The sequence below is a fragment of the Centruroides vittatus genome, unplaced genomic scaffold (genome assembly GCF_030686945.1).
Source record: "Centruroides vittatus isolate TY-2023 unplaced genomic scaffold, ASM3068694v2 contig_3093, whole genome shotgun sequence".
Lineage (NCBI taxonomy): Eukaryota > Metazoa > Arthropoda > Arachnida > Scorpiones > Buthidae > Centruroides > Centruroides vittatus.
In genome coordinates this window covers 43,338-61,185 of record NW_027121991.1, presented here as the reverse complement: position 1 = coordinate 61,185, position 17,848 = coordinate 43,338, and the positions used below count along the sequence as shown (strand labels likewise).

General features: G+C 31.6%; 1 protein-coding gene across 3 annotated transcripts in view; it reads left to right on the top strand.

The window, feature by feature from the left end:
- The window catches only part of LOC136973152 (hydroxylysine kinase), a 46,117-nt gene extending 34,616 nt beyond the window's left edge, over window positions 1-11,501 (top strand). For all 3 annotated transcript variants that reach the window (XM_067267850.1, XM_067267851.1, XM_067267847.1), the window contains exon 8: window positions 11,277-11,501. In XM_067267850.1, the coding sequence (XP_067123951.1) occupies window positions 11,277-11,465 (189 nt within the window). In that variant the 3' untranslated portion in view covers window positions 11,466-11,501. The remainder of the gene's footprint in view (window positions 1-11,276) is intronic.
- Window positions 11,502-17,848: the final 6,347 nt, after the last annotated feature.

The following is a 17,848-nucleotide window of genomic DNA, read 5'->3' as shown; positions in this document are numbered from 1 at the left end:
AAACGATGTCAAATTACTCACAGCTATAAGCATTACAAACCGTATGAGATTTAACCAATCGACTCCCGTTTTTCTTAATATGCCCGCCGCAATCGCCGAGGTCCTCGCCGTATATTCCAGACACAGATAGTGCCATATAAACGTCAGAATGCAACCCCAGCAAATGTGGCCAAATTTACTTTTAATTGTTCCTTCGAAGGCAGTAGTCTTCGTTCCGCACTTACTACGTCGCAATAAACAGCTTTCTCTACTACTCCGATAGTATAATTTGCATATAAAAAGGCAATGAATGCAAACGGACTCGGTCGGCTGTAAACTTAATTTTACAGCAAATTTCAATGCGTTATCGATATGGGGAGGCAAACCTACCTCCAAAAAGTCGTCTTCCATTAACTTGTAGAAATCACGGGTGGTGCATCTCGACCAAAATTCGGCGTTGCAACTCAAATCGGCAATACTACTCGTTATCGAACAATTGGCAATAAACTAAACACGGGGAGGTGGGGAGGAATAAAAATGAAATATCGTAACCAGAAAAAAAAACACAGCAATTATTCCAATACGCAATTCGTCGCAACACTGCGGTAAACGATTCCGACTGAAAACTAGTCGATTTGCATAAAATTGCATTGAAATTAACGGAAATCACGTCACAGATCGAGCATTTGCATATTCGTTCGTAACACCACTACGAATTCCCCGCCGATATTACTCTCGCACGACGTCACGAAAAAGCTCCCTCTACCGTCGCAAATTTACACACACGACGGTCGCTGTTTCGAGGTTACAGGATAGTCAGCAGCGTCGAACTCAGGGTTGTAACCGAACGGGGAAAAATTCTCAACGGCGTCGACGTCACGACTCTAGGGAAAAAATTTTTCCCCGCAGCGGTCTCCAACGTAGGGAAAAAATCCCACCGCTGCCATTTTGTGACCTAAGGTAACATTAACCATATTTTATATAATCTGTGATGGAAAGATGAAAATTAAAAATATTGTTGCTCGGTGGCCAGGTTCAACGCATGACAGTGGAATTTTTTCTAACAGCAGTATTAAAGAAAAACTTGACCAAAGCATATTGTAATGGATATCTAGTTGGTGACAGTGGCTATCCTTGTTTGCCGTATTTAATGACCCCATTTCTACATCCGCAGAACCATGCTGAAAGATGGTATAACAAAGCTCATTCACGAGCAAGAAATATCGTAGAGAGATTATTCGGGGTCTGGAAAAGACGATTTCCATGCATTGGAAGTTGTCTAAGAACTAAATTAGACAACACGCTCAATATAGTAATAGCCACGACAATTTTGCATAATTGGGCCATTGATTTTAAAGAGAAGGAGTTTCTTATTGAGCACTTAAATGAAGAAAGAGAGGAAGAAACTTCAACAAATAATCAGCAATCAATTTCAGGATCTGTTCTTCGAAGATCTATTGTACTGCAACATTTCAGTTAAATGAAACAGTACTTTAGGACTTTCACAAAAGGTCCTTTTTAGAACCATACAATTTTGATAAAGAGTGAGCCTATCACAGACAAAATAATTCTTTTTTCATTCATTTTGAATAAAAATATTACTTACCAACCTATGTAACAAATTAAATAAACATTCATTGTATGAATGTTTATTTAATTTGTTACATAATTGTTGTAAATAAAACAATTGTATTGTTTTATTTATCCGTGTTTCCTCAAAAAGATTTAAATTATGATTTCTATGTTTAATGCTTGTTCTACCATATACAGTGGAACCTCGCTTAACGAGCACCCCGCACAACGAATGTTTCGCATAACGATCAAAACAAATTGTAAAAATTTGCCTTGCTTAACGAGCAATATTTCGCATAACAAGTGATGAGGAGAGGGAACGTCCCGAATTGTGGCATGTTCCATCAGTCTGCGTTTAGCACTCCTTACGCTAGCATCTTAGTGTCGCTTGTAATCACATATTTTTCCAAACTTGTGTTCACACGTATTACTTATAAACATCGACAACCACAGCCCGTTATATAATAAACACACCAAACGATATGCCAAATTCTTGGGTCATTAAATTTAATGACCGATTCCAAATTAAATTTTAGAAATGTCTGAATTAAAAATTAACTATTTATAATTATTAAATTTAATACGAGATGGAAACATAACTGCCTACCTTTAGTCAAATTAATTACAGTAGAGATTCGTAAATCGGCACCCCGGTAATCGGAATCGCCGGTAATCGGCACGATTTTCAGTCGGACTGTGTCGTGCCGAATCGAACGTTTTTGATACTAAATTTACTTCTAAAGTATAATTTTCATGTTTTTTATATTCTTTAATATATTTATTTTGTTTGTACAAAATGCAGAAATAATTTTTAACGATACGATAGCCTCGATTATTATTATAAAAATTTTCGTTAAACTTAAAATCGACGAAAATTCAACACGAAGCGACATGCAACGGAGAAAAATTCAACAGGAAGCGACACGCAACGAAGAAAAATTTGAACATCGGACAGGTTAATATATTTTTTCGTACATAAACCGTAATTGGAACAAATCCCTAATCTGAACAACCCAGTCCCCAATTGATTCCGATTTTTGGTTCACTACTGTAATTTCTAATATTTAATTTATAGCATTTACATAACCCAAGAATTTGGCATATCGTTTGGAGCGAATATCAAACATATTAGCTGTGATTTTTTTTTGTTTCTGCAAATCGAATTCTCATTCCAGGATGGTTCGTTCCGCGCTAGAAGAAAAGATGATGACGATTCACGCTCCTTAACAGTGTATATTGTATTTTTTTAAATAAACGTTATACGTAAAACATTTGAGCATTTTTTCGGTGTGGAACGCATTATCGTATTTTACATTAATTTCTATGGAAAAATTGTTTCGCTTAACAAGTGTTTCGCATTACGAGTAAGATTCTGGAACTAATTATGCTCGTTAAGCGAGGTTCCACTGTATTTGGTTATTTTACTCTAAAATTATCAGATTTATGTTGACATTTTATATATTTAATATGGTTAAAAACAGTTTTAAAGTCATTATAGAATTTATTCATAGGAGCTGAGAAAGCTGAGCTAGAAATATAAATTAATGTCTTCATTTTATTTACAAATTTCAAACTTTTGTTTAAAACTTACACTTTGGACTTAACACATTACTTAGATATAAAATATGAAAATTTTCTATTGTAAAATAACTTATTTTTAATCGCTGTTCTTCCACATTCTGTTACAAAAGTATAAGGAACACCACAAATTTTGTGATTTTTGAAAATTTGTTTAAATTTCATTTTATAGAAAACAGTTTTATACGTTTTAAAACATATTTTTGTCAACAATTACTAAATCAGTTTTACTCCCCTCATCCATCCCATTCACCTTCAAAACCACCCCAAATCATTACAGAGCCAGCCTCTTGTTGCCGGCTTATTTTAACTCTTTTTTCTCTTCTTAAATTATGCCAATATGAACACCCATCAGGACCATCTAAATTAAACTTCTTGTCACTAAACATTATTTCTCGCCATTCTTCAGTTCATCCCATCTTGTCTTTAGCCCAGTTTAAATGCGTTGATTAGTGTTTGGCAGTTAAAGGTGGTTTCAACTTCATTTCAAAATATTTTACATTGTCATTGTTTTTTAAAGTTCTCCAGTCACATGAGATACATCTATTGGTAATTCAGCAGCAGCTTGCCTTGTTGACATGCTTTTATTAATTATAAGCTTAAAAACTTCTCTCTCATTTCTGGATGTTACACATTTAGGCTGTTCTGACTTCCTTTTTTACCATAATTTTTACCTTGTTGGAAAACAAGGTAAAAATTTAGCTATTGAATAGCATTTGTGCAGCAATTTGCCTCAGAGACTGAACCACTCAAATAATAAATTTTATGTATTTCTTGCTCCTGGAGTACAGTTCATGAGGCATTGTTGAAAATGTTTATATAACATTCAATAGAACATTTAAAACAGCCACCATGACAGTTAAAAATGATGACATCTTAGTCATGATAATTATAATCTTTGTCATGATAATTATAATCTTTTTCTTATATTTTTTCTTTGATATTCTTCCATCATCTAATTGTTTATTAATACAATGTGACCACTCTTAACTAAAGTTGTTGGCTCTGAAAAGGGCCGTTTTAATATTTATAATAAATACATTTATTTATTTTCTGATAATTTTAGTTCTTGCAAAAGTTTCAACTTTTTAAATTTAACTCTATGTTAAGTTGTTCTGCTTCTTGCTTTTTCCTTTCTGTATCTTGTTTCGTATTCTCTGTTTTTACGCCGTCCTCTATTAGCTGGATTTGGGCTTTCTCTAATGAGTTAATGCTATAAATATAATACGATTAATTATTTTTTAGAAAGTAATTATTAATATTTAGTATTATTTTATCGGAATATTATTTACCGTTGTCTTTTGAATGGTGGTGGACGATCATCTGCCACTTCTATATTTTCCGTGACAGCTACATCACTTATCACTACAAGTGAAAATATTCCTGAATTAGAGTAAGTGATTCCTGTAAGTGATTCAATATTTTCATATGTAACGATAAGTGGCGATGGTGGATCATCGGATTGGGTAACGGTTTAATACTGTCACTCAAAACATAAAACCACTTGTGTGGAGGGATTTAGTGATAACGGTGCTGGTCCTCCACCTGTTATATGTGCAGCACGTCGGTTATTATCTGCCTCTTTTTTGGCATCTATTTTTAATCGCTTCCAGCAACCTATAATATAGATCATAAGATATACTTTTCTACTAAACTTTTCTTAAATTAAATATGCTATTTTAATATTTGTATATTTACGCAGTAATTTGAAGAATGCTGAGCACATTACAAGTTGCTATTGTAATAATGTGCTTGTACAAGTAATAGGTACCAGAATAAGTGAAGATTTTGCTAAAAAATTGCAATAATTCAGAATATTTTTAACGTTATAATGAGCAATTCATGTATTTTAAAATAATGTTCGTTTTGTAAAATGTTTTATTATTATTATTATTATTATTTAAAAAGGAACAAGACATAAAATATGTACATCACACAAACACTTCTTAAAAAATGTAATAGGGTAGTTGCACCAGTAAATGACCGATTAAGCATCTTGATAAAGAGATTTGAATATAATCACTTAACAAACAGACATTTAACATAAGTAATGGTCATTGCTGGTTACCAAGAACTCGCACTACTCATTCGAAAAGTGAATTTTTAATTTCCTGTGATATTGATTAAATTCATGACACGATATTTTTAAAATTTAAAAACCACCAGTGAATGACTATATAGTTCTATTAGTTGACCAGCTGAGGGCTAGGGAATGATCGCAAGTGATTAATAGTGAATAACTAGACTATATGCAATTTTATACCATTGTATACTATATATGTGTTGGCAATTTTATGTGATTCAGTGATGTAATTTCAGATTAAGAAATTGGAATAACAATATTAATTTTTAGAAAAGGTGTTTAATTCAAAAATGCCATATACACAATGTTACAAATTTTTATATGAATAATCAAACTGATAATTCATACAAAAATTTGTCATAAATAGGAAATATTGCAATAATAATTTTCTAAATTTATATGATTGTTATTAGATGCAATGGCTTCCTTGAAATCTGATAAAAAATTAAGTGTAATCTTATTTTCTTTGCCATTTGCAGTTTATATTTATATGTTCTCCATAATTAATTGATAAATCACGTTCATTTTCGGAAAACAATTCCTTACGCCTAGCCTAAATACATTTTGAATAATTCACCCTATTTGGATCAAAAGGAAACAAACCACATGTTTCAAACTCATGTTAAATTGTTTCTAATTTCAAAGTTTTCTTGTAAGTTTCAAAGAGTAAAGCTGCAAAGTTAGGTTTAGAAACTGATTTTGATGCTTGTGTTTTGTGACATTTCTCCACTGACATTTAAGCGGTCGAAAAATTGCAACATCACAAGGCTGGATAATATGAGTTTCATTTGGCAACAAACAAAAAAAGGAGAATTCTTTTCTCGACACAAGTTATACAGTTTTTCAATTATATGCCCATCAAGAAGCAATAATACAAGAAACTGGAAATTCTTATCCAGAAGGCAGGGGTAGAAGACATTTGCAACACATTCATAAAATGTGGCAATTATCATCCATTCTGAATCACTTCTATTTACAGCAAAGCCATCTGCCACTGAATCTGCAATATATCTTGAAATTCTCTTGTATAGGAACACTATTATAAGATCCACTGACTGGCCACTTGCAGAAAAATTACACAAAACTGTGATACACTGTTTTTCTTGTCTTGATGCAATGTTATAAAAGTTCTTATATACTTTAAGTCCCAGAAGTTTCCCAGTTTTTGAAAAAATAACATTTTTGTTTCATCTTCATTGAAGATACGAAAATGATTTTGCATGTTCTTCTCTCAAATAATTATATAATTCTTGAAACTAATTCTCTATCATTTTTTCTGAAACTGCTACTCGAACTGTAGATATCACTTCTGTATTCTTTGCTGCTAATTAAGATGCCTTTTTAGAAAAAGCTTTAGCCATTTTTTGGGCGATCATCATTAAATGGGTTCTTTCGTTCCGTATCGTTCAGAACTTTCTGAACTGCGTCTTTTACTTCATCAGGAGGAATGGAAAAACCCAATCTGGCTTTTGCAATAATTTATTTTCGCAACCTGTCTCTGCTTTAGCTAATATTGGTGCGGGACCTATTTTTCACTCCATGTAATTTATTTATTAAAGTTCCTCTTGGAATGTTAAATTTTTTGCTAGTCTTATTAGCACTTATTTTATTCCCGCGTACCGCTTATACAGTTGCGTATTTAATACGTCTGTAGGCTTTCTTCTTTTTATTTATTTTATCTGCCATTTTGAATTTATCTGAATAAAAATAAATTCAAACGTTTTTAATTATTTATCTCAGACCATTTTAATGAGCAGCAATGAACGACCACACAACTCTAAACCATGGTCATTTACTGGTACTAGTTAGTGTTTTGGTCATTCACTCATACATTAGTATGAAACAACTTTCACAGATTTTGAATTTTGTGCTCGAAATGAAAATGACGCATATTACTTTATAGCCATTAAATGACCGAAGTGTTCCTTCACTGGAGAAGAATCATTTTTCCGATCCACCCCCTATCTATACACTTTTAAAGAATTAATTTTTGTACTAAAACCACACTTTAAATATCTACAAAACCATTTTCTTACTCAATGCTTAGAAAATCAATAAATAATTATTTTAAAATGCTACTATATGATTCATTGCCACAATTTTGACCTTATTACAATGCGAGCAAGGTTACACCTTACATACACTTCTGAGAAAAGCTGCCATATTTCAAACACTATGACGCGTTTCTAAATGATCAATAAAAGAGAATATTTCAAAATGTAGTTGATTTTCAGTAATTCAGCGCTTCTGATTAGTTTTTCTTGCCGTGGCGCTTATTTTAAACAAATTTCTGACAATTTGGTCATTCACTGGTGCAACTACCCTATATTTTAAAAATTCAAGGATTAAGAATCTTTTACACAATATATATGTTATGGACAAAGTGATTAATACGGATATTATTCATAATGCCCGGTCATTATGAAAAATGACCAACAAAATCGGGCATTGTAATAAATTTCAGTAATTTATGAAATTGACCGGTCATTATGAATACTGCTATCATCTAGTCGGGCAAAGTGATAATACGTTGAGAAGTGATTATCAGACATACGCTAGCCAATCAGCACTCAAATCTGAGTTGCGCGTGCGTATTGCGTTTAGTACGGAATTTGGCGGCGGTCGCGACTGTTTGTGCTCTCGACGGATTCTTCCCGGAGGGGAGCCGCCGGCCGGCCGCCGATTGTTTAACGTCACTACTTATTTACTCACGGTAGTTCTTGAACACACGTATCAATTTATAGTATGTATCAATGGGTAGTGACGTTAAACAATCGTCGGCCGACCAGCGCCTCCCCTCCGGAGGAATCCGTCAGGAGCACAAACATTTGCGACCACCGCCATGATGGTGCTCATAGGTAAAATTTCACCATTTAATTAATATAGTTAATAGTACTTGGTTTTAAACGATTACATGTTTTTTTAAAAATACTTTAAAATAATTCACAAAAAATAAATATTTCTAAATGAAATAAGTGGAGTTTTTTAATCAAATTAAAATGTTGCAGAATTTAAAATTTGGTACTAAACGCGATACGCACACACAACTCAAGAGTGCTGATTTGTTAGCGTATGTTGGATGGATGATCACTCTTTAACGTATTATTATCACTTTGCCCGACTAGGTGATAGCAGTATTCATAATGACCGGTCAATTAGATAAATTAATCAATATTTATCACACTGCCCGCCCTTTTTCGTCATTGTTCATAATGACCGGGCATTATGAATAATGCCCGATTATTCACTTTGTCCATAACATATATATATTTTTGCATTAAACTAACTTAAAAATTTGTAATGTCGAGAAGGAAGAATTTTCTACAATTTGTAAAATTTTTTTCGGAATTTTAACTTTTTTTCTCGTTAACAGCATTTTCATGTGTTCTTCAGTCATAAACTTAATTTTTAATTCGGCTTCTTTTTCCTTCCTTCTTTCAAGTTGTTCATCAATGGATAAAATTGCTTCGGCTCCTTTTTATTTTTTAAACACTTCTCTCATCCTGAGTTTTCGAATCTTGTTTGAAATGTAACTATTTCATTAAAAGTTAAAAATAATTATATTTCATAAAAATTCTATTTTAAGACTTACCTGCTGATTATTAATGTTTTGAAGTCCTTCAATACAAAATAATCCGAAGAGGTTTTATTAAAATATACAGCTGTAAAATCACTGGTTTCTGGAATACATGTTATATGTAAGGAAAAAATTGTGTTATTTGCTGACGAATGAAAATAAATATATCTGTACTTGACATTTAAAAAACGGTATTACTAACTACTAATATGAACATATCATTCATAAATGGAAAAAAAATGTAGATAATTGTCAGGTACAAAATTCATACAAGTTCTTTTAAATGAAAGTATACACAATTTATTAAGACATTAAGATACATACAATTTAAACTTTCATACGTTTCATATATTAAATGTTATACCGTTATAAGTATATGCCATTAGTAACTTACATGTGCATATACAGTATATATGTATAATGTATGTGCACCCTTATTGTATTAATATATACTGTATAGCGAAAGATACACATGTTATATGGGATGTATTTTTCAAATGTAAACACACAGATATACTACGGATATTTTCAAATTTAATACTTGTCATTTAAATATACATTAATTTAGATAGATAACCTAATAAATAGGATTTTAACAATTTGGAGGGCTTATTATTATTATAAATATACACTAATACAAGTATTATAAAGTAATTTATAAGTGAATTAGTGTTGACTTACTTGTACAGTACCTTCAACAGCTACTATACTGTACAAGTTCTAGCTGTCTGTGCTATTAAAACATGACTATTTGATTGAAAATTCGAAATTTTAATAAATCATTATGTCACTTTAACAATTACTTGTTTTCTGTTGGGCATCACTATCACAATTATTTCCTAAGGACTGTGTTAGGATGACCATAAAAAATAATTTTTTACTGATTCCATTTGTTTCAATTAAAGTTGGATTACCTTCTCTTCTGTTTTATATAATTTTGCTTCTTGTGCACGTTCCTTCAGAGCCTTCTTCTTTATATTTTTGTAGCAATCCCACAATTGCTTCCTTTCTTTAATGTGATACCTGGAGTACCGTTAAATTCGTTAAATAATTATTATTTACTTCACAACTGGGTGTATAGGTAGACACTGGGCATCTTTAACATCACTCTTTATTCAGGAATATCTTACACACCGATACGCGTTTCGGGCATACGCCCCTCTTCCATCGGCTTTTTAAGACATTTAGTAAAGAGGTGCTAACTAATACACATCCTTGTTTTAAATACATATATTTACCCTTAAAATTTCCCGACAGTGACTGAACAATTTTTACATAATATTTCTCACGTGTCTCTATTCTTTTTAACTTACATTTGTTTTCTTTTTTTTCCATTATTTCGTCATGCTTTCCTAATAATTTTAGTAGTAATTATTTCTCATAATTGATGAAATTTACGACGTGCGTTATTATCCGTTTGTGTTTCAACCATTTTCTACGTGTTTGCTTGCACATAAGACGCTGCTTACAAAAGAAGATTTCTTTAATCTCGAACGCAGGACTGTTTTAAAACATTATAAAAATTTTAAAGTTATATTGTTGAAAGGCAGGTAACTCGTAATGTAAATCTGAGTTAGATTTAAACTGGGGTTCGTCACCTCTCTGTTTAACTCAGTCTACAGAATATGACCGAAAATGTAAGGAGCAAACAACAAGTATTCACCTAACTAGACTCAGTTATAAATTTATGTATATGAAGATACTGAAACCAATAAAAAGTTTGTTTATTTGTTTGAAGAAAAAATGTTGTTGTGAAATCCTTCTTTAATTAAGAAAACCCACAAGTTTATCAAACTTATTTTTCACATTGAAATCTGTTTACTATCAGGATTGTTTGAAAAGTTGATAGCAAAACATCCCGGTCAAGTCATTGTTCAAAATTAATTTGTGTAAGTACAGACTGCGTATAATTTACCGTGCGAAGCAAAAAATAGTTATAAACTTCTTGGCCGTCCTTACATTAAAAGCCCCGCATTTCGAAACGAAAGTTCGAAAAAGAATTTAGCAATTAACTGTAGCAATAGAGATAAATGTATATTATTCAAGTAAGAGTATGTAAATCAAAAACAATAAATTCTTATAAAACGCTGAACAGAAAGATTACCAAGTTACAACAATGTATGAGCAAATTATAGCGACCGATTTTGCAGTCTTAAAGTGTTGAGAATTATTTTTGACTTTTAAGAACAAAACTAAATTTCGAGTTTATGAACTGATTGGCTATTTTTATCCCTTATTATTACTTTTCGATTTTTTTTCAGATTTGTATTATTTTATATCTTATATATAGATCAAATGTATAAATAGCTTTATTACCATAAAACAACATTTTCATTCACAGCCGCAAATCAGTTTGCAATTGGCTATGTAATTTTCATTTGAAGCAAAAAGTAAATTCAATTTATTCTTACATGGAATAATGTGCAAATAAGTAAATCAAATTTTCATGCTAAAATAAAGTGACTAATAAAATTTTATATTTTTCAGATTTGCATGTTAGCCAGATTGAGCCAGTCACTTACCCTTGGTGCCTATACATTCAGACTAGATCCAAGTAATCTGTACGCTCTATCCTCCGCTAGAATGGGTTGGAATGTTCTATCGAAGTTGTGGGAAACTTCTGACTGTGAATTAAATGAAGTCTGGACAAGAATTAACAGAAATTATATGAAATAATTAATGTAGAATCAATTTTACTTTGATAATTATAATGCTTTTACTGTATTAATGAAATTTTCGTAGAATATTTGTTGTATTAGGATCGAAATGGTAGGTTAGCACCGTCCATTAATAAGAAATTGTTTGTTACGAAGTCAATTTATCGGGGAAAATTTGATAATAGTTGAGTTAGCTAATTAACTTTTATTTAAAATATTACACTTTAGATAGCTATAGAAAAATGGTTTGAAGATGTTTAGAGAATGAACCGAGAGAGAATTTCGAAAAGAATATCAAACTACAATCCAAAAAGAGAAATCGGAGTCTTGACAATATCAATCGTTTTATAAATCTTCATTTATAATTTATGGCATTAATATAATATCACATTCACATAAGATTTGAACGTTTTTACTAATCAGTCAGACAAACTCTTGGTGACAGGAAGGCTTTACGTAAAATTCACGATGAAATACTTATTAGGAAATTTTTAAACTTAACGTACAAATATGTACTGTAAACAGAAACCAAACAATTTTATGTGCTATATATTAAACTTGAAAATAAAAGTACATACTTAAAATGCTTTAATTTAAATTCAAATAAACTAACTGTTAGAAAACTATAATTGAGGGTTTGAAATATTTTTGTGGTGGAAAATTTATAATGTTTTTAATTCTTTAGAAAATAGTTGAATTTATTGGTTTTGCAGCTTACGTAATAATAATTATTTATTTCCAAACACACGTGTTTAAACAAACGTGTGTTCTGAAATATGAAATTAACATTATAAATTACTAATTTTCTAGTTATATTCGTAACGATATTAACGGACAATGTTTTTATCCGAAAACGGAAGAATATAAACTAGAGTATACATTTTTGTGATTTGCTTATTGTATCCATAATCTTAGATATATCAATTTTGTTTACTTTTGTTTGCACAATTACATTACAACTGTGTGAACAATTAAACAAATATAACTCATCGAATGCAAACAAGAAAATACCAAGTTCTAACAATGTCTGAACGACTTTTAGCAACCAAAGGGACTTTCTTCAAAACAATCTGTACTATACAAGAGTACTTCATTTGTGTGCTAAAGCACATTTTTTTTTTCATAATTAACTGTTATCAGTAAAAGAAGGTGAAGTTAAACGAACTTTTATCCGGTATCATGAAAGACAACTATACAGAACAAGCTGGTTCCTCATGCAGAGAACACTATAATGATGAGAAAATTAGCATAACGCGAACTCATACACTAACATCTCAACAATGTTTATCAGCCTGTGCGCAAAATAATCGCTGTATTGCCAAATGTTTAAACTCGCACAATTTATTGCAACTTTAAACATTTGGCACTCAATTGTGCATGGAGATATTTGCATGCGAGTATTAGCCCAAATTTAATTAGGAGTATTCTTTATCCTTTCTAGCAAAATCGTAGAATTTAACTTCTTAAAACTCCGTGTTTCATCAGCCTTTGATGCACGCACTCTTAAAATGTAACTTTTTTTAAAATTTATCTACAATTTAACAATATAACTTCTGATCACACAGGTACACCAGTAATGATTAATCGCTTCATAACGAGATTAAAAAAGATTATTTTATATCATTTATATTATAAATAATAGAAGTGTTAAAAATTTAAATTACCATATTTATTCGCGTATAAGACGATCTCGCAGATAAAACGAGCATTGTACAGGTACTCTTCACTTTACGACCTATCTGCTTAACGACCACTCGCACTTACGACCAATCGAGTTTCGATCCGCAATTCTGGAAATCGCCTTTCTAAGCTCGAGTGTCGGTCAGTGGCGAATGGTGACACGCGCACTAAGAGTACTATAATATTCTTATATTACTAATAGCGTACTATAATAGACTTTTTATAAATAAATTTGAAGTTTGTTGCATAATTTGTATAAATTTACAACGATCCTATATTCCCGACGCAAGCTCCTCGAATATCGACCGATTCGCTTAACGACGTAGTCGTCGGAACGGAACTCGGTCGTAAAGTGGCGAGAAACCTGTAGTTAAAAAATATACTTCAAAGTGCATCGATTAATTCGAGTATAAAAATAAATTTAACTCCATAAATATGAAAATAAACAATTATTTTAATTTTTCATTCCAAAAAATAATTTATATTATAAAGAAAATGTTTGTCCGTATACCTGAAAAAATTAATAATATAAAAATACTTTTACCATGTAATTAATCTGAAGACATTATCTTGCGCTAAAATGTATCGAAACATTGTAAACAAATGTTCAACTTTTTCCTGCAAACGCGATCAATTCCCGAAAAAGTAAGAAAGCAGTATTTCGACACTTTGAAAAGGTTCGACGCAATATATAAGATAATTATTAATATAAAACTCTTTTAAAGTAATTTCTTTTGCAACAGTAGCGTGTACTGAAATTTACCAAAAAATTCTATATAAATGTTAAATATTTTAAAAAAATGCGATCAACTACAGAAAACATCCGAAAGCAATATTTCGACTTTTTTAGAATGTCCGTCGAAGTATCGAAAAAATTACTAAAACAAAATAATTCCTTTAATGCGGATAATTTTGCGACAGTGAAATGCACTAAGATCCACATGAAAATTTCATGTACATGTTTAATTTATTTATCCTTGTCAGGATATTTCAAAAAGTTACTAGAATAGAATTACTATTTTGATGGTTCTAATTTCCAGACAGTACTCTTTACCGAAAAATACCAAACTATTCTTTTTTTATGAAATAAAAAGACAGTCGCTTCCAAAAAATAATTTTTAGTGGATCACCATTTATTTCCTTACATTGTTCAAGAATAAAAACTTTAGGACGACCCGACCTTCCTTTTTAGGCTTCACGGCCGCCCAGGAAACAATTCTATAAAACACAGGAAAAACTCCAATTAAAATTATAAAAATTTTAACAAATATTGGAATTGGTGACCTTACTGACGTCTTGAGTTGCATCCATAACTTCCAGTCGGGATTTTCGGACTTTATATCCACTTGTAAATTTGCGCTGTAAAATGTAGATTATCTTGTCCTCCCTCTGGCGGCGAATTATTATTAAATTTTTAGTTTTAAAATTTCGCTGGATGAAAATATTTTTTTTTTATGAAATAAAAAGACAGTCGCTTCCAAAAAATAATTTTTAGTGGATCACCATTTATTTCCTTACATTGTTCAAGAATAAAAACTTTAGGACGACCCGACCTTCCTCGTCGTCCTAAAGTTTTTATTCTTGAACAATGTAAGGAAATAAATGGTGATCCACTAAAAATTATTTTTTGGAAGCGACTGTCTTTTTATTTCATAAAAAAAAAAAAATTTTTCATCCAGCGAAATTTTAAAACTATTCTTTTTTTTTTTTTTTTGTTAACTCTTTCCGTCCTGTGGGCACTAAGAGGGCCTCTTTTAGAAAGGCCATTATGAGTTCGGCCAGGCCCACAATGGGGCGACCGGGTGGTGAGGGACGGGGCCTGACATATCCGAACGGACCACCCCCGAAAAATTCCTGGGGATTATTCGACCCGTTCGGATTCGATCCCGGCTTCCCCAGAGCGGTAGGCTGCCACCTTGACCGCTCGGCCATCCGGCCGTCGCCAAACTATTCTATGTGAATACGTAAATTTTTTCTGTATACGCGATCATCTGCCGAAAACCGAAGAAAAACAATTTGTGAAATAAAATAAAAATAAAAATAAAAAAAAATCGTTTAAAGAAAAATATGTTCCGATCTTTTCAGATGGCGGTCGTTATATTTCGAAAACTTACTAAAATAGAATAATTATTTCGGTGTTACCAGATTCGGTACAAATATACGCATGCAACGGTACCAAGCAATCCCCCGTATATATGTAACTTGTTTTTCGTAAAAGCGATTATTCCCCGAAAACCAAAGAAAAATGTATTCCGATGTTTTCAGATAGCGGTCGTTACATTTCGAAAACATACTAAGAGAAAATAATAATTTCGGTGTTACCGGATTCGGTGCAACGGTACGCATGCAACGGTACCAAGCAATCCTTTGTATATATGAAACTTGTTTTCGTAAACGAGATCGTTATCCGAGAACCAAAGAAAATATATTTCAATTCTTTCAGATGGCAGTCGTTATATTTCGAAAACATACTAAAAAAGAAAAATAATTCCAATGTTACCGTTTTCGTACTACGGTACGCATGCAACGGTACCAAGCAATCATTTGTATATATGTAACTTGTTTTCGTAAACGCGATCGTTCCCCGAAAACCAAAAAAATGTATACCGATGTTTTCAGATAGCGGTCGTTATATTTCAAAAACATAGTAAGAAAAAATAATAATTTAAATATTACCAGATTCGGTACAACAGTACGCATGCAACGGTATCAAGCAATCTAACGTATATATGTAACTTTTTCTCGTAGACGCTATCGTTTTCCGAAAACCAAAGAAAAATTTATTTCGATGTTTTCAGATAACGGTCGTTATATTTCGAACAGTTTCTAACAGAGAACAATGATTTCAATGTTATCAGATCCGGAACAACGGTACGCAGGCAGCAATACCAAGCAATTCTCTATATATATGTAACTTGTTTTCGTAGACGCGATCGTTACCCGAAAACCAAAAAAAATTGTATTCTGATCTTTTCAGGTGGCGGTCGTTATATTTCGAAAACTTACTAAGAAAGTATAATAATTTCGTTGTTACCGGATTTGATACAACAATCCCCATGCAACATTACGAAGCAATCTCCCGTATATATGTAACTTTTTTTCGTAAAAGCGATCGTTTTCCGAACACCAAATAAAATGTAATTCGATCTTTTCAGGTAGCGGTCGTAATATTTCGATTACATACTAAAAAAAAATAATGATTTGAATGTTACCGAATTCAGTAAGACAATACGCATGCAACGGTATCGAGCAATCCTCCGTATATATGTAAATTTTTTTCGTAGACGCGATAAAACATCGAAAGTTGAAAATCGAGTTTTTCAACATTTTCTGATACTTCTCGTAATATTTCGAAAACTTACTAATCGAAATTTATAATTTTGTATTCCCAAGTTTAAAACAACAGCTTGCGTTAAACCGTATTAAGGTATTTATACTATATATGTAAATTTTTGTTGTAGACGCGATAGAACATCGAGAAGTTGAAACTCGAGTTTTTGACAATTTCTGATACTTTTCGTAATATTTCAAAAACTTACTAATTCAGATTGATAATTTCAGTATTCCCTGGTTAGAACAACAACCGCGTTAAACCCTACCGAGGTATTTATTTCATTTATGTTAATTTTCATTGTAGACGCGATAGAACATCGTAAAGTTGATATTCGAGTATTTCGACTTTTTCTGATACTTCTCGTAATATTTCGAAAACTTACTGATACAAATTTATAATTTGTATATACTTGAGTTTGAAACAACAACCTGCGTTAAACCGTACAAAGGTATATATTTTATATATGTAAATTTTTTGTAGACGCGATAGAACATCGAAAAGTTGAAATTCAAGTATTTCGACTTTTTCTAAAACTTCTCGTAATATTTTGAAAACTTACTAATGCAGATCTATAAATTCGATATGCTCTATTTAGAACAACAACCCGCGTTACACCTTACCGAGGTATTTATTTTCATTTATGTAAATTTTTATTGTAGACGCGATAGAACATCGAAAAGTTGAAATCAAGTATTTCGACTTTTTCTGATACTTCTCATAATATTTCGAAAACTTACTGATACAAATTTATATTTTGTATATACTTGAGTTTAAAACAAGAACCTGCGTTAAACTGTACAAAGGTATTTTTATATATATGTAAATTTTTGTAGTAGACGCGATAGAACATCGAAAAATTAAAACTCGTGTTTTTGACTATTTCTGATACTTTTCGTAATATTTCGAAAACTTACTAATGCAGATTCATAATTTTAGTATCTCCTGGTTCAGAACAACAACCCGCGTTAAATCTTACCAAGGTATTTATTTTATTTATGTAAATTTTTATTGTAGACGCGATAGAACATCGAAAAGTTGAAATTCACGTATTTTCGACTTTTTCTGATACTTCTCGTAATATTTTGAAAACTTACTAATGCATATCTATAATTTTTGTGTAGCATGGTTTAAAACAACAACACGCGTTAAACCTACGAGGTATTTATTTTATATATGTAAATTTTCATTGTAGACGCGATAGAACATCGAAAAGATAAAATTCGAGTTTTTCGATTTTTTCTGATATTTCTCGTTATATTTCGAAAACTTACTAATGCAGATCTATAATTTTAATATCTCCTGGTTCAAAGGAACAACCCGCGATTAACCTTATTAAGGTATTTATTTTATTTATGTAAATTTTCATTGTAGACACGATAGAACATACA